We start from the raw sequence: 19,312 nt of genomic DNA on the forward strand, positions 1-19,312 counted from the left end.
GTAACGACTGTTTAGACATCACATGTTTACTCTACATCGCAGCGATATTATTGTCGCTAATGTTTATAGGATACCTGTAATCAATAATATACATAATTGAAACATTGTTTGGACACCGCTGTGGTTGTATCGGAGCTGAGATTGAATTGGCTATCGTTTTAGATAGATGAAGAGTAATGATGCGCCAGTTGGTGTTGAAATAAGGTTCTGTCATTAGTGATGATTCAACGCTTGCTGCAGTGTATGGTTGGTACACAGCTGTGCTGTATTGGTTTCATCACCCGTGTCCTATACGTATAGGGAGATCGCGTTTACTCGAATGGCACTTACTTTCTATATCGCAAGTTACACCATCCTTCTGTATTTATTCTGGGAGATTGGGTAGCCGTGTGGTTTATGCGTTCGCTCGTCACGTCGAAGGACCGGGTTTGATTTTCCACATGGTTCAATGTGTGACGCCCATTTCTGGTTTCACCCGTTCTTATAATGCGGGCATACGGATAAAGGCAGAGTAAAATATACTCACCCTTTCAAGAACTAATTATGTTCGTTTCATGCGTTTCAAAGTCGAAGTGGAATCAGTCTAAATATTTCATGAGACGTCATATTTACAGATCCCTGGCTTCAAACAAGACAGAAAGTGGACTTCATTAAGAAGTATCGATTCTCACACTGTAATCGCGCACAGTTGCGATTGACACTGATTGACTTGGACATTGAATGGACATGTACTGATTGCAATTTGTGATTATAATACTACACAGAATGATGACTGATCCAGGTGACATTAAAATGGGTTTAATTGTAAAACGGGTGTGTTAGCAGTCACATTGTTACATATTTTTCCAACGTAATATCTTCAGTTATCGCTGTTTTGATGTTATGTATGGGGATGATCGATTAGACTGTGCCTGGAATCAGACAGCCTGACACTGAATTCCGGCGCGACATCCAGTAATCCTCTCCGTTTCTAGTGAGTGAGTTAGTGAGTGATCCCGTGGGTGAATGATACCGTGAGTGAGTGGTCCTATAAGTTTGTGATCCCTTAAGTGAGTGATCCCATTAGTGAATGTTTTAAGGTATCATGAAATTTCTCGCTCTTCCTTGGACATAACAATTCTGTCACTCGAACTATCTGTATAAAATTATTTGGTACCCAAAATGTCCTTGTTGTGAAATAATGTTATTTAAAACTGATATAACACACAGTGGAAACATTTCTTAGCGTGGTCTAAGTTTTTCCTCTTCCTGATTTTCGTATTTTTACAAGAAAGAAAATCAACGAATCTTGCACAGTTTAAACTAAAGCAGCAGGGGTGATAAATTGCACGTTCCATATGATAATTTAAATCAAAATCACCATTAATAATATCAGTTATTACTTTGTTAAAACCCGATGTAGAAAGATAAATGTGATCGTACGCTGTTTGGCAGTGGTTAGAGATCGTAAAGTGAGTGAGTGAATGAATGAGTTGGGTTTAACGCCGCCTTTAACAGTATTCCAGTTATTTCGCGGCGTGTCAGCTTAATGTGGGAGGAAAGCCCGAAGTGATGCAGGTGTCAGACGTTTACCACTTCGGTGAAACCCACGAGCACGGGTATGGTGCTGACAAACCTAGAAACATAATTGGGGCGAACCGGGAATCGAACCCACAATCATAGGTTTCTGGCGTGCCCAAGGGACGCAACTCTGCACAGCGAATCGCGGCGCCTTAGACGACTGGGCCACCCGTGCCCCCAGAGATCGTAAAGACATTCTTAAGTCCGATTTCAATATAATCGCGTACACATATCTGGCTTACTTATGTGTTTATAAGTGAGTGTACGTGAGCATACGTTAAAATACGTTTATAACGAACTCACGGATATGACGAACTTAATTTTTGGTCCCCGCCATTTGCTGTATAGATGTGTGTATGCTTATAACGAACTACGGTTATAACGAACTTAAATTAGTGGTCCATTTGAGTTCGTTATAACCGTAGTTTTATCCCGCCTTTCGCAATATTACAGCAATAACACTACGAATGGACTGTTTATGTTTATGAAGCATTGCATTCCAGCGTACCATCCCATGGGGGATAGTCTACCCCGCTGTAACACATCACCTTTGCTTTAATCGATACACCTCAGATTGGAAAAATAATTACTTGATGTGCTTTCAACGTGACTCCCAGCTGTGTACATTATATAGACGACACCAGGGAAACTATTAATCCCCTCATATTGTATTTCCTACATTCAACCATGTGTATATTATTCGTTGTAGATGTTGTTTGGCTGTGAGAAGCAAGCAATCAACTTCGCATGGAAACTTACTTTGTGTGGGCCACACCTTCAGCTTGCCGGTTCATCAAAGCCATACCTCTGAACCGACAAAGGAAAATGGTAGATGTTATGTGACAATACCGTTCTTTTCTCCTCCGTATTCTAGACCTATTCGACGTTTCTTATTCAGCAACAGTAATCCCTGGCTTGCGAGTCTTCCTGCATGAGTGTGTATGGTTTAACGCCACTTTTAGAAATATTCAGCAATATCACGGCGGGGGACTCTAGAAATGGGCTTTTCACATTGTATTCATATAGGGAAACGAACCCGGGCCTTCGGCGTGACGAGCGAACGCTTTAACCACTAGGTCACCCCACCGACCGTAGTCCTGCATGGACATATCTGCATTATACTATTTCAGATCATCACAATATTTCTGTGTTGGATATATCAACATCAGTATTTCGAACGCGAGTGACTTTCATATTACACCTGCCCGTCCTCCTCAAAGGTCGAGGGAGATACCGTTATTCGTCCTTTCACCTCTCACTAACATGTTATTTACAACGTACACATTCGGGTAGTCAATGGCATCAAATAATTATTAAATAGATCAAACTTTAAATCAGAATTTTGATGGACAAAAAGCAGTTAAAAATATTGCATAGATTACAAACAAAAATGTAAAAAGGGTACATGTACATAATACTATTACATGTACTGATCAAGTTTGTTGTTAAACGCTGCACACAGCAATATTCCATCTGTTATGAGGGCGGTCTGTAAATAATATAGTCAATCACGTTTGACCTTCAGACTGTAGCTAAAATACTGGCACTGCTAAATATAACCGCTCACAGTCACCTGACCGCCGATTCCTACCCGGATTGTAACCACGTGATCCAAATACAATGATGATGTTTATCGCTAGCTCAATGGAAATTTCTTGAAAAACGCAATTGCAATTTTAGTCATTTCTGTAAGTAAAGTTTTTTTCAGTTTATAAGTATTGACACACATGCAGCTATCTCCGTCAATTAATAATCGCGATATTTCATGAATCTATTTCAAGTGGCGATGACCATAGGTTTGTTCCGTTTGTCCTGTGAAACAAGTATTGCTACACAAAAAATTTAATAGCACATAACAGATAACACATCGATATGAATATCGCATTTTTATTCTTTCGCAGAACATATTTCGAAACCGGTTGTGTCAAACTTCGATGTGTCGAATTCCCGGTTGTCTCGAACTCATTCGGGTGTCCCAAGTATCCAAATTAAACACGCAATTCATGAGTTTCGGAAATTCAGTTTGCTGGTTGTCTCGAACCTCGGAGAACTCGATTTTATTCCAGATCCTCACGAGTTCGACTTCTCCGGATTTCATTGTAATGCAAATACTGTTTTTGTTTAGTAATTGAGAATCTAGAATAGATCTACCCCACTAATGGGTATGTCTCTCTTTACACGTTTGCCTTAGGACCATTATCGATCTTCAAATGAAATATGGCCTAATCCTGATCATAAAAGCATTATCACACGTACCTTAACCGGGCTTGTGTCACAACGTGTTACAGTAATAAACCTCAATCCTTTTGTTGAAGAATAATTATCGCAACATTCATACAGTTCCTGCTATGCGAATACACTCTCTACATCCGTGATTGGCACAACCGTTAAAATCACCAGTATGACAACTGTAAAAGAATTTTATCAGACGGATATGTGAGGTATATCGATCTGATTTCCTCTTCTGACTTCTCCGCCTCCGTGGTCTAGTACGTAGACCATCGGACCTAAAAGAAGAAGGTCGCTGGTTCGAACCACGTCCGCGTCACACCAAACGGCGTTGAAAGATGGTACTTGTTGTTTCCCTGCAAAGAAGGGGATAAAACAAGGACTGGTCGTCAGGGAGTCAGTACACGTTTTCTGAGTGGTGAATGGTATCTCAGTGGGCTAGCACTGTAAAACCGGCATATATCCGAACATTCTTTGCGGCAGCTCGTCACAACCTGTACACAAAGTCAGTGAAAATCTATCTTCAAATGATGGAAGGAAGACAAGCAGTGGCCTAACTAGAGGAACAGGGATATGTCTGAAACTTAAAGGGGCGGTCGGGTAGCCTAGTGGTTAAAGCGTTCGCTCGTCACGCCGAAGACCCGGGTTCGATTCCCGACATGGGTACAATGTGTGAAGCCCATTTCTGGTGTCCCCCGCCGTGATATTGCTGGAATATTGCTAAAAGCGGCGTAAAACCATACTCACTCACTCACTCACTGAACCTCAAAGGTTGGTATGGCTCATGTCAATGCCTTCATTTAATAGAGATCGGCAGTACCATGTGAGAACCGAAATTTTGCATAAAGACATGTCAGATTCCAGACAGAAACAAAACAAGAATGATACATTAAAATCCTAAGCTTCTTTCTGGACAGATCCTGACCTCCGAACATTTCAAATGATGTTACCGCAAGTAAATCTGTAAATACAGATGATGCATATCATGTTGGCGTACGCATGCTGAACTCTATGACACTTTCAGACAAGATCATTGCAGAGTACACATTCAGAAAGTCGTGGCAATGCATGCAAGCACTTTGAAAACCAAGAGGAGATCAGTTATGTGTTCCCAGTGTTATTATTTCAGAATTGATAGTGCTATTATTCAATAGAACTTAGAACATTGTTGGAGTTTGAACTTTGCAGTTCTCTACCCGCTCTCGGTTGTGTTCTTAAAAGAACCCAACACAACCTGCATTGTCGACATTCATCTCAACTTTATTGGATGCTGATACCCCAGGACCTCCAGACCTGCTTCATCGATTGCTTTGACCTCGTGGAGTCATATGTTCTCATTTGTCTAACATGTGTTGCAAATATGTCTCACAACATTATGGCCAGACCATGCTCAAGCGGCACATCCACCAAATATGTTACACATCTTAGAAGGCCAAAAATGGACGTTTTGGAGCTACGTTGGCATTTAAGACGAATCCATGCAACGGGTTGGTTGGTTGGTTTGTTGTTTAACGCCGCACTCAGCAATATTCCTGCTATATGACGGCGGTCTGTAAATAATCGAGTCTGGACCAGACAATCCTGTGATTAATAGCATGAGCATCGATCCACGCAATTAGGATCGATGACATGCATCAAATTAAGTCAGCGAGTCTGACCACCCGATCCCGTCAGTCGCCTTTTACGACAAGCATAGTCACCTTTTACGGCAAGCATGGGTTGCTGAAGACCTATTCTACCCCGCCATGCAACGGGAGATGCTGACGTCTCGATAGCCCAATAGTCTCATTGGCATCACAGTCACCAATGCTTGTCAAAGCAATGACACCGCTATCATGCCAACATCGAATGAAAAGATATCGTCCTACAATCAATGGACATAAAGGGTTCTACCAAGTTCTGGAACATCACTGCAACAAAGAAGAAGCTTGGCAATATTCTATGTCGAAATTTGTTGTTCCTCCCTGCTGTTTCAAAGAAAGCAATTGTTTGTCTTTTATACAGTCAACATTGTGAACTCCTTGATATATTAAGACACTGAAGGTTGCCTCAAGCCATGCCCACGTCCATCCCTAGAATCTACCACATACATCACAATTTACTTCCAAGTCCGAGAAGGGCAAGGCAAAACAGCCGGACTGAAACCTAAAGACTAGGTTTGGAAGGCAGTTGGCAACAAAACGATACCCACACAGCTGTAAAAAACATGGATTAAGATATACGCATTTGCGTGATGTATGCCATGGACGTGCTTGTCGGAATGCCCAGATTCCTGATCTTCAGTGATGAACAACATCAGACTTCGCAAGATGATTTTTCCTGATTTTATGTGCAGGATGGAAAAACTTGAACCGACTCGTGGTAATGGCAGGCATAATGGACAACAAACTGGAGTTGTATTACTTCACTAATTGCAGTCAACTTTTTTTTGACAACAACATTTTTGACAATGAGGCACTATACTTGTATAAATTACTTGAAACTAAATTAGATTTTGCATTTAGTTTACCTTTTAAGTATAGGCAAGTATATTTGAATTCAATATCTATAATTTAATTTAATCTTAATATCTACATTCTAAACCTACAACCTAAAACCTTCGGTTCGAATTTTCTAAAAAATAGATCAAACTTTTTCGGATTTTTAATACCTGCCAACCTTTCAACACATATACAACGTGATGTTCAAATCGATAACCAGAGTGACAGTGACAATGACTGACACTAGCGCTATGGAAACTACACTCTCTCTATATGTTCTATTGTATTGGTTAGCAGGTAAGCCGTGCGTGATGGTTGGAACAGCCTTGTCCTAGAAGCCCAGTCTCTACTAACCTGACGTGTTCTGTTCTCTACGAACAACGTCATTGATCTAAGCGAGAGTTAATTTCTTTTTATTGAGCCCTAGTCTCCTTATATGCAGATCTGGCGCACTCATTAATCTATTCTAGGGGTGTCATGTTTCCCTTTACTCAAGCAAGTCGACAGGCCATTTCCTGCAGTATTTTCACTTAGCAGTTTCATCATTAGAATCGAGGTAAAGATGAAGGCTACCGTTAATACGGCAATTTACCCTTGGATTTACTTCTGATAACTGTCTTTAAAACTGGTTTCACATCTATTACGCCATTCGTCAGTGATATGATTTGCGCACATTGCGTACGTTCACAGCTTCATTCAGCGCGAGACAGATCAATAAGAACAGGAATATGACCCCAGTTACTTATAAAGCCGCCAGTTAATCAGGATGTATCAACTTTTCCTTGATTCTTTTAAGACTCTTTGCGACAACTGTTTTAACAAAAGCACTCATCGACAAAATGAGTCAGGCGTATGTTTTAACGCGTTGGGACCTTAGCTGATTTCAGTTCTCCGTGAGAATGATAATGATGAAGGCAAATATACCAATCAACGCGAGTACAAAAGCAAGTCATCTGGGTTCAACGCAACATTGAACAGTATTGAGCCAGTTCTATTGCTTACCGTTTGCTTAACTCTTGCTCGATGTTTGAGCAGGTATGCAACACTCAAGGCCTCAGAAGGCTTTCAATGGGTTTATGGTAGGTATGTGGAAGACATTTCCAATTTTGCCGCATTAGCAACCAAACTGATGTCCAATGAAATTCTTTGTTTTGACTTGCACTTTATGTTTCCCTGTTTGTTCAGGTGAACAATTGACGTGCCTTTGCATGTGTTTGTGACGTGTGCCAACAATGGGAAGTAACACCCCTGGTAACACCAGTGTTTGATTATGATTCATAAACACATGCTCGTGACATAGACGGAATCGAACAATGATCGTCTTATTTTTGTGGAAAGTGTTTTGTCGCTTTTATTCATCATATATTGTAATATTTCTTAACATGAATATGTGTCGTAATTATAATGATAGCAAGATAGTGCTAACGTTAGGTCACAACATTATGAAGCTTAGTTTCGGTAACTGTATCTCAGGGGTACAAACATCATTCTATCACGACATATTATTTTCTTCCTCCCCTACACTTTTTCTCCTCCTGCTTCCCTTCCTCCGTCTTAACCTTCTCCTTCTTCTCCTCCGTTTTAACCTTTTTCTTCCCCTCCGCCCTAACCTCCTTCTCTTCTCCGTCTTAAGCTCCTCCTTCTTATCCTCTGTCGTCACCTCCTCCTTTTTCTCCGTCTTATCTTCCTTCTTCCCCTCCGTTGTAACCTCCTCTTCTCCTCCGTCTTAAGCTCCTCCTTCTCCTTCGTCTTAACCTCCTCCTCCTCCGTCTTAATCTCCTCCTTCTCCCCCGTCTAATCTCCTCTTTCTTCTCATCCGTCTCAACCTCTTTCTTTACCACCTCCTTCTCACGCTCTCCTTCTCAATCTTCTCATCTCCTCCGCTTTCTTCTTTTCTCCTCCTATTTCTCTTCCTTCGTCTCCTCCTCCGTCGCCTTCTTCACCTATTTCTCTTCCATCTTCACATCGGCCTTATGACCCCCCTGCTATTTGGCCTTTCTAAATGTGTCTCTTGATACTCTTTTTCATGTTCCTAATTTTAATGGGACGATAGAACGTCTGCCCTGAGCACGTCATGTCGGTGGTTCGATCCCCGCGTTATACCAAAAGACGTTAAAAGATGGTACTCCTTTAAGGGAGTTAAACAAGGACCGGTCAGTATAGTGTGCATCAGACTTAAACTTTAAAACCGGCACAAGTCCCGACGACAGCAAGCAGCCACACACACGTGCATGCACATCGCTATATAAATGTAATAATCTATAATGCGACATTAAACCCCAATCCTCACCTCACCTAATGTTAGTGTATCTTCCAGTAACAATCATATTGTTAGGTAACAGTAGATAAGTGTATTTGTAGTTATTGTCAGTGGCAGCATACGATTGAAGCGCTAGTAAAATGTCGAGTGCTGCAGTGGCCAGATTGTAACAGGATGTGTTTTAGAGTTACCTCCCGTGGACGTAGACAAACATTGGAGGCAATATCGCGACAGATTCTAGAAGTCTGGTTGTACCTTCAACATGAGGTCGATGATGACTCGCATCTCGCAACACCGAATTCCTTCCAGCCCAGCACTATCCCGGATGCAAGTACACAGTCACGCCTGTTACTTTAGTACATATTGCTGATGACACGTATGTGACCCATTGCATTGCCTGACTGATTGTAAACCTAATGTGTGTTAGAATATAATTGGTTATTCAGTGATCCTGTGTGGTCATTTACTGATTTCACAATTTAGTTCTGCATGAACCGATTTCTCGTTTATCCTTTGCTTTTTAACTTGGAAATCACTTCGCAACAATATGAAATAACAGTTTATTCACATTCGCACGTCTCAATGTAAGATTACAGCTCCTGACCAATTTACAGCTCCTAACCAACGCGCTTTGGTGACGAACCCTTTTTCGCACCTGAAAATGGAATGAAAAAAAATGAAAAAATGAGAATCAAAGGAAGAGTTAGTATTCTTTACCGATCCACGTTTTGCTAATAAGAATTGACCAGCGGTGGGGTTGCTTTATGATTAAAGGGGCGCTTGGGTAGCCTACAGCTAGTGGTTAACGCATTCGCTCGTCAGTCAAAAAGGCCCGGGTTCGATTCCCCACATTGGTACAATGTGTGGGTTGGTATATTATCAAAACACATAAATTGTCTCCGAAATTCTTGTAAACATTAACCATGCATGAATCAGGCTCATATCTGGTTTTGTTGTGGAATGTACACAACAAAATGAGTTGTGTGTTTGTTTTTTGTTTAACGCCGCACTCAGCAATATTCCAGCTATATGACGGCGGTCTGTAAATATCAAGTCTGGACCAGACAATCCAGTGACAACATGAGCATCGATCCACGCAATTGGGATCGATGACATGCATCAACCAAGTCAGCGATCCTGACCACCCTATCCCGTTAGTCGCCTTTTACGACAAGCATAGTCGCCTTTTACGGCAAACATGGGTTGCTGAACACCTATTCTACCCCGGATCCTCACGTGCCCAACAGAATGGATGTTACGATCAGCATAAATAGGATTTTTAAGCCAATATGTTCTAATCTTAGCGAAGCATAGTGGTTGCAGAAACAATAGTTTATAATTAATATTAGGCCTTCTGTAAAGATATTTCTTTATTGTGTTCACATAAACGTCAAATTCAACCGGTTCAACACAATAAAATTATATAATTTTGCCCCAATTCAGTTTCAACCATTCAAATGTTAATCCACATGATATTGACTGATAGAGCTGGCTTGGAGAAGAATTAGATAAAATAGTAATTTTCTGTTGAAAGAATCACTAAGAAAGAAACAAAATACCAATTGAGTGAATGAAACAAAACCTTACCGACATGGATGGCCACCATTGGATCTTTATCGGAGCTGCTGATATGAATCGAAGCGTGGCCACTTCCGTCAACGTCAATTGTCTTGCCAGTACAACCGCCGTTCTCGAGGTTGCCAGAAATAACATCGCAATAGCTTCCAGACGGAAGTCCAGTGTTAAGAGATTTGGAAAGGTCATATCCCTCAAGGTTGAAGGCAATAAAGGCCTTGTTTCCTCTGGAAAATGCTATCTGATAGTCTGAGCCTGACCACCAATTTGATAACCCGGAGTAACCCGCGATGTTCCTGAAGGCAACCATGTTGTACATCTGGCGCCATCGGTGCTCACACGTCCAGCCGTTACCACAGACCATACCACTAAAAACAAAAAATGGCCTCTAGATAACGTAATGTACAAATATGAATGGTGTTGTTCCCCATCTACGTTCAGGAATCATATATGATATAACTGGAATACTGTTCAAAGCGGCGTCAAACAAACCTCACTCACTCAATACTACAGTAAATTACGTATATAACGAACACGCTTATGGCGAATTGACTGATATAACAAACTTGTCTTTTTGACCTTGCCATTTCCTGTTTATATGCTGTATATATGCCTATAACGAACTACGACTATAACGAACTAAAATTAGTGGTCCATTTGAGTTCGTTATAACCGTAGTTTACTGTATATCAAATCTACATTCTCTCCAGAAACGTGTTTGCTTGAAGAATTTCTCATATGCTTAGACAAGGGAAAGGTACAGACGATCTGAAACATAAAGTGTATATATTGGATCCTGCATATACTTTACATACTTGATGGTTACCGGCTTAGTACTCATGTCGCCGTTCTGAGGGGGTCCTTGGTCAGTGTTGGCTTGGTTGAAGTCATATGAGCTCATCACCCTGGGGAAACCATATGGATGGGCCAGCATGAAGGCTGTAGCCAGCTTATAAGGACGGGGCTCAAAGTGGGTGAGAACACCTCCGCCGCCGCCATGACCACGCTGATTGTCATGGTTATCGATGAAGACGACAGAATCGTCGGATTTCAACATGCCCCAAGCTGATCCCCAGTTGGCTAAATACTTCATGGCGTTTTGCTTCCTAGAAAGAGAAACAGTTTTCATTGAACATGCATGCAATATCAGAGACTCGTATGCAAGGAGCCGGATAGCATTGCAATGTGGAAACTTGTGAATTACCACTTTGGTCCGATAATTTATTAATCATTTACCTGAAGACTTGAGCCAACTTGGCACCAAAAATGAAGTTGGTGACCCTGCCACTGCCAAGGTACTGGTCTCCCTTGATCGGCTCACCACCCATGTCGATTACCTCCTGGAAGACGAAAGGCTTCTTGCCACCCCCAAACACGTCAGAACGGAGATTCTTTACACTCCCGAATATAGCAGTCAGGTCCCCTGCAACACAGGAGACGGGAAATAGTTCATTTGTAAACTCTTTATGTCATTATGTTGGTTCGTTGGTTGGTTTGTTGTTTTACGCCGCATTCAGCAATATTCCAGCTATACGACGGCGGTCTGTAAATAATCGAGTCTGGACCAGACAATCCAGTGATTGATATCATGAGCATCAATTCATGCAATTGGGATTGATGACATGAATCAACCAAGTCAGCGAGCCTGACCACCCGGTCCCGTTTGTCGTCTCTTACGACAATGTTGGTGTTATAAAGTTGAAGTTGGTATAACTCTAAATGTCCAATACCCATATGTTATTGTGAACTTGAGACATAATCGTATCCAAAATATTACAATGGAAATGTTCAATGCCATACGTTTCACTTGACGTAATAGATCTGTGCATGTTTGGTATCAATTCGTTCTAGGGGACATTTTAGCTATTATGGATCAAGTGAACAACCTCCGTTCCGAGGTATTTGGTCACAACAAGAGGCCCTTCTAAGCACAGTCGCCTGTTACGGCAAGCATGGGTTGCTGAAGACCTATTGTTCCCCGGATCTTCACGGGTCAACATTTTAAGGACAATGTTAGGTATTGTCTTATAGTCGTACAATTGTGAGGACATTATTATGTCTTGTCTTGTACTCGTAACATTTTAAGGACATTATTAGGTCTCAACCCCACAGTGATTTTTTCCAACATCTTCACGGGTCTAATGTCATTATGTGATACTTATTTTACACCATATGTGGAACTTAGTTTACCTATCAGCAGAACTTTTATAAATAGGTATTTATCCTACCCAATTGCTCTTGGGTTACAGTTAATGACCCCATTGGTGCTGTCATGACAATGAACACTGATCACAATTGAATGACATGTGCTTATTGGGGTAAGTCAATGTTATTTGGAGTCAACAATGCAATACCACTTTTGGAAGCACTCAATGGGTGCTGACAAAGACATTGGCAACTGAACATTACCGTTTTTACGTGTCGCTTTTGTCGCCAAATGTACCAAATTGCCTACCTGGCCACATATGTTTGGCAGCGTCGACTCTGAATCCAGCAATTCCAATGTCGACCAGGTGGTTAAGGTAACCCTCAATCTCGCTCCTCACGTAATCCTTGCCGGCTTTCAGATCCGCCAACCCGACCAACCGGCAGTTCCTCACCTCTTCCGGGTTATTGTAGTTATGAATTTGCATGTCGCCTGTGTGGCAGTTGGAGTTGTCGTTGAAGTCGGTTGGGCCGAATGGAACGCCTGGGTACTTCAGCTGGTTGGCGTCGTACGACGATCCAGCAGTGCCTTGACCCGTACCTCCAACACCGGTCATGTGATTGATCACAGTGTCCGCATATATTCTAAAGAAAAAGTACTAAAGAACTATATCTTCGTATAAAAAAATGTCTATACATGTATTGATATATAATTTATGGTATATACCTGGCTCTATTTGTGCGTGCGTGTCTCTTCATGCCACACTTAAATATCATGCAATATGTCAGGTTGTTACCTTTTTTACAGAGGCCACATGCATTCATAAGACAATCTTCATCTGTAGATTAATTAATTGGGTAGTTATAACCGACTTAATATGCTTCCCTTTGAAATTTTTCTTCGAAATGAATCCTCTCCCAAGACGACGCTCTCACACGCACGAAGCTCACCTGACTACAACCTTGTTGCACGTACCTGGCTCACTCACTCACTCACTCACTCACTGATTCCTTGCATAAGTCATTACATTTATGTGACGTTCTTCTTTAACCTGTCCCTGATTCTGTGTGGGTATGTGTGATGCTCACCTGACTACAACCTTGTTGTACCTGACTCACTCACTCACTCAGTCATTCCTTGCTTAAGTCATTACGTTTATGTGACATTCTTCTTTAACCAGTCCCTGATTCTGTGTGGGGATGTGTGAAGCTCACCTGACTCCGGCCTTGTTGCACCTGGACACCATGTCCCTCAGGTCCTGCTCTGAGCCGCTCCTCGTCTGAAGTTTGTAGCTGACAGGCTGGTACCTCTCCCACCATGGCCGTCTCGGGTTAGTGACTACACGGTTCTCATTGGGAGGAGATATCTGTAGGTAGGAACGGCATGTTAACCTGCATACATTTCTCTTCTCTGAGCACATGGTTTCCCCAAAGGAGTCAAGTCAACAAACAACAGACTACAAGAATATAATTCAGTCCACGCTCTATCGTAAGGCCTGCTGAATAAAGGATATGTGTTAATTACAAAATAAATCAGTTCATCCATCGTGGACGTTTGTTCAGGAAACAAATCCGACTTTTTCCTCATTTTAAAACAAACCTTACATTATTCTTTATGCTAAAGACACTCCTCATTGTCGTTGGAGGCTCTTCACGACAGAATTGTATCGTGCACTTTTGCACACGTTTATTTGTATGATGGTCCTCTTGTGAAAAAAGGCATTCCACAGTTTTCTTAAACGAGCCAAGGACGTGGGGCATAATCTCAATATCAGTGTTTATTTTTTAATGGTTCTGTATGCTGGACGGTATAGAAATTAATGTCAACCAAGCGGTGCCATATCAAATCGGCCCAGAGGCTATGTGAACGTCGAGTTTATGTGCAGTGTGTTGAGAGAATCAGCAGCCCTGCAGGCCTGAAAGGTGAAACAGAAGGCTTTCTGTTTGCTGCTCAGGACCAGCCACTTCCCAATCGAAACCGTCACTGTGTGACTTTGCATCAAAATGTAAATACAGTAAACTACGGTTATAACGAACTCAAAGGGACAACTGATTTTAGTTCGTTGTAACCGTAATTCGTTATAAGCATATATACAGCATAACTATAGCATATAGTCGGAACTAAAACGTTAGTTCGTTATATCCGTTAGTTCGTTATAAGCGTGTTCGTTATAACCGCAGTTTACTGTATGAAAAGTCGAATATTCAATGAATTTAATGTGTCCAACACATTGTCAGTGGATGCCGACCTTTGGCACGAACACAGTATCTTAAGCGACATGATGGTGTGGCTCGATCATTTTATTACTGTCGTCGCCATGCTTGTGGTTTTGACACAGAGGTACTACGGTACTACCCAGAATATGTATAGGGCGTCATGGAAAATTATAAATGCGATGTATAGGCATGTATACAAACTCAGACCTATCCAGGCGAACAAACCTGATCTTGTCCTTTTTGATAAATCAAATGAAACCAGTCATATTATTGAATTTTCTGTCCCTTTTGATACACATATTATTGACAAGATTGAGGAATGTTTTTGCAAATATGCAGACCTCGGTTCAAAATGTGACGCTTGAAACCAGAGTACATAGTTGTCCGACTCCCTATTGTTCTCAGTGCCTTAGGTTAGGTAGCTCGCAATCTGCTGACTGACATTGGGAGAGTACCCGGGTTTGTTCCGAGGAATACAGCCCTTCTGACAATCTGGTAATACAGGTGGCTGCAGTGTTGGGGAGTCTTAGGCAGCCGTTTCTTTGGTTGCGTGTTTGAGGTGATGAGCCTGACCAGCCTGACTGTGATCACCCGAACCCTCTTTGCAGTATTGTTTGTTTTAATCTGTAACAACTACTACTACTACTACTACTACTACTACTACTACTACTACTACTACTACTACTACTACTACTACTACTACTACAACGATATGTAATTTAAAATTCAATCTCAAAAGATAATAAAAAATCAAAAACGTTCGTTTGCACAACGAAGATTTATTTGTCCGATGGTGTAACCAAAAAAGCTAAACAGTTCAGGCAAAGAGGATACCTTGATTACTTTAAATATAATATAAGAGAAAAAGAAGTAAACTCTTTACTAGAAACCGGAAGTTTGTTCACATACTACAACGTAGTGGAATCCACTCTTGTTTGTGTAAAAGGAGACTTATGCTCTGTGCTTATCGTCAGAGGTGACTAACGGGATCGAATGGTCAGGCTCGCTGACTTGGTTTGATGCATTTCATCGTATCTTAAGTACGTAGATCGATGCTCATGATGTCAGCCACTGGATTGTCTGGTCCAGACTCGATTATTTAGAGACCGCCTTCATATAGCTGTAATATTGCTGAGTGCGACTTTAAACTACGAACAAACAAACAAATAAACATCCTGTTCAATACCCTTAAAACACTCAAACAATTCCGTTTGATACGTCTGTATAATGGTGTAACCTTACAAACGAAACAGTCAAGGCACAAGGGAGTGGTGGGTCCGTGTACTATCTCTTGAAACCTTTCAGTTTAACGGAAAACCTACTTTATGTATGTATTTATGTATGTTAGGTGAGGTGAGGTGAAATTGGGTTTAACGTCGCGTCCAAGATTATTGCACTTATATAGCGACGTGCATGCACGTGTGTGTGTGTGTGGCTGCTTGGACTAGTCCGGACTGATGCTGATTTATAGTGCTAGCACACTGAGATATCATGCCGCAGTTTAACATGAATACCCCACTCAGACACAGTTTACTGACTCCGAGCCGACAAGTCCTTGGTTTAGCTCTTTGATGCCGAGCGCCAGACAGGGTAACAACAAGTACCATCTTTTAACGTCTTTTGGTATGCCGCGGCCGGAGATCGAACCCCGGACCTTCCGCTCTCCGGGCGGACGCTCTACCACAAGACCACGCAGGCGGTCTTTTATTTAGTTAATGGATATAACATACATGTATAAAAATACAATTAAGGAACTAATAGTTTTCATCCTACCAATGCCCATGCTTACTTATGAATAACTGTGAGGTCGTTTAACACAAGAGTTATTGCAGTGAATGGTATTGAAGCTGTATGGCGAGGTGACTGATTAGTAGTCATATGTGACCATCTACTGACCTGAACGCCACAGTAGCCATATGGTCCAAGGAACCTCTCACACTCTTTCGCAATGTCCGACCACGTCCACTCGAACAGGTGGGTGATGGCACTCCTACCACTCGAACAGTGGGGATCACCGTACATCGACGCTAGGGCTACGCAATATTGCAGGAAAAAGAGGCATGTTAAATGTTGAACATGGTTCGAAACAGGTACTTACTGACATATTTCATTTGCTTGATTAATTAGGGTGTGTTGTTTGTCGAACACTAGTTTGTATACATTTGATCTCTTAAGCACGGCTCCTCACAACCAGGACAGGGGTAAAGAGAAATATACCATAGCTTGCTTTGTATCGTCGGGTGTTTACCGGTAAAGCAGGACATGCTTACCCTTTTCGTGAACACCTGGTGTCATCACTTATTTTCAGTGATCCATTCATACAATTTTCACCACTGTGGTACCTTTTATGCCCTATGGAATCTGTTTCGACAGATAATCGAGACTGGGTATTCTCTGGCCTTCACGTTTTATATTTACATAATAGTAATTCGACACCTAACCAGCTCGAAAGGATTTGATGTGATGTGATATCTTTTAGAGATAAACCATTTTGACATGTAAATGGGTAACGGTATGATTTGATCTTCATAAAATTCGTCAGTTTAAGCTCCAGTTCAATTTGAAAGTTCTTTGCTGGAGGCATTATGCAGGAGACATAACTAGTATCCGTCTCTCTTATCTAAACTTGCTGAAACACGTGCCCATTCGATGTCGGGGAGCATGGGTAGCTTCGTCGACTACGGAACCACAATTTCGTCGGGATTTTATGATCTTATGATCGTAGTTCGAATCTTGGTTCGTCCTGATTGGTGAATCAGTGTCTAAGAATTTCGAAACTTGTGCTTTCCACCCACATTATGCTTAAATGCCGTGAGGAAACCAAACACACTGTTCAAAGATACACCTAAATCACCCACTAACTCATGCCTCAACCCGCGTGAAAAGTCCAGGTTAGACTAATGTTAATCATCAGCGGCCTATGACTGTCGTAAGAAGCGACGAACGGGATAGTGTGGTCAGGCTCGCTGGCTTGGTTGATTCAGGTCCTATTCCAATTGCGTAGATCGATGCTCGTGATGTTAATCACTGGATAGTCTGTTTCAGATTTAATTATTTACAGACCGCCGTCATATACCTGGAATATTGCTGAGTGCGGCGTAAACACCAAACAAACAAACAAACAAAGTATGCTTTAAACATACTGGTGTTAAGTACAGACTTACCCGTTGGCAGCAGGAACGCTAAAGACCAGGTAGGAATCATGGCAGACGTTGCTACAATGACAGGAGGAGATAGCCGATCTGTCTTTTATAGAGAGATAAAAATTGCTAGGGACAGCCTTGACATATGCTTTATATAATTTGTCATAAGCTTTGTCCTGTTCACTTTCACAAACGTCATCTGTTTTACTTGACATGAGTCGCACCTTCTTGATTAATACCACAACACAGCGAGATTGTGAAATCTGCGCGGTAATTATGACCTGCAGGTTTGTCATCGAGAGATTATTGTTTGAAAGTTTACTCAGGTATTATTTTCTTAATGACCATATCAAAAGTTATATTATGAAACAAACCATCCCGTTTCACCAGAAATATGACACTTTCTAGGAAAGGTCACAAAAAGTAATACACACATTAGGGGATGGTCATGGAAAAATGGACATTTAATAATGAAATACAAAGCCCTTAGTGTTTTTTTCATTTTGTCTTTTCATGGAGGGTTACGGAAAGTTGTACATGGGCACAAGGAGCGCCATCCGAACATATGGCAAGCATTGGGGAAGTGTAATTACTTTCAGTATATCCGTGCATCTACAAGGTTTGACCCCAACCCCTAATAACGTTTGACATTTTGACTTTGACATTAGCCAACGTGTGTTCGTCATTATAGACAGCGGCAGCGTCATAACTAGCACCTTAACCAAATGGATTTACCAGACGTTTACCTTGAAATGAATTTACTGTAACTCTGTCCTTCAAGAAACTAATCCTTTGTTGTGACCTTAAACTATTCTGTTCTTATCGCCAAGACCTTGCGAAGTATTCAAGGATATCTTTATCTCCTACCGATAACAGACGTTAAATTTCACTTAAACAATCTCTGCATACCAATGATAAAAGCTATATATGCTACTCAAAGTTGCTAAGGATTTCCACTATAAAAGGTAATACATCATATTGTGTGCATCTGTTGAAACAGCCAACGACAATATTGCGTGAAAACATGTTTAATGAGAAAAAGCCCGTTGTCATGTGCCACACAATGCCAACAGACAACAGGTGACCATTGATCAGTCAGATCACCCATTAAAATGAGGAGGTGAGGTGAAATTGGGTTCAACGTCGCGCCCAAGATTATTGCACTTATATAGCGACGTGCATGCAAGTGTGTGTGTGTGTGTGTGGCTGTTTGTACTATTCCTGACTGATGCCGACATTTCGCGGCAATCCATCGGTCTGTCCGCTAGAGTAACTTCCCTTTGTCAAAGGGCCGTCCATGACGACTGCCACAGACCCTACAACTACGGCGACACGTTAATGTATAATAAAATTATCTACTTCGGTGCATGTAATGCGAGAAACGTTATATCCCATTCCATTTTATCTGAAACCATTTACTTACGCTTGTACAACTATTTTGCAGTTAACGCCTCAATCATATTCACTGTTTACATGTACAGGTTCACTTCGATTTTGCACTGATACGTCAAATTTGGAAATGTCATCACATATCTACCATATTTTTTTCTGAAATACGTTCATATATATACTCTTACCGTACAAGGTATTAAGCCAAAACGTTGTGGAGAGAACACTTGGTAATTCTAGTCATCTCAGTTATCGGTACATAGGAAAATTCCGATGTGAAGGTCAGTTACCATCAATAACGCGTATGTCCCCCG

The 19,312-nt window shown here is 41.4% G+C and overlaps 1 protein-coding gene across 1 annotated transcript; it reads right to left on the bottom strand.

Moving 5' to 3' along the window:
* Positions 1–9,075: 9,075 nt before the first annotated feature.
* Positions 9,076–17,729, bottom strand: LOC124131672 (alpha-amylase-like). Its single transcript, XM_046495108.2, has 8 exons — positions 17,631–17,729; positions 16,363–16,499; positions 13,465–13,616; positions 12,560–12,894; positions 11,341–11,527; positions 10,920–11,210; positions 10,117–10,472; positions 9,076–9,184 (listed from the first exon to the last, which is right to left on the bottom strand). Exons 1-8 carry the CDS (start codon positions 17,668–17,670, stop codon positions 9,147–9,149), a joined length of 1,536 nt encoding a protein of 511 aa, XP_046351064.2. The 5' UTR covers positions 17,671–17,729; the 3' UTR covers positions 9,076–9,146.
* Positions 17,730–19,312: the final 1,583 nt, after the last annotated feature.

This window comes from Haliotis rufescens, unplaced genomic scaffold (genome assembly GCF_023055435.1).
Source record: "Haliotis rufescens isolate VD_foot unplaced genomic scaffold, xgHalRufe1.0.p SCAF_1, whole genome shotgun sequence".
Lineage (NCBI taxonomy): Eukaryota > Metazoa > Mollusca > Gastropoda > Lepetellida > Haliotidae > Haliotis > Haliotis rufescens.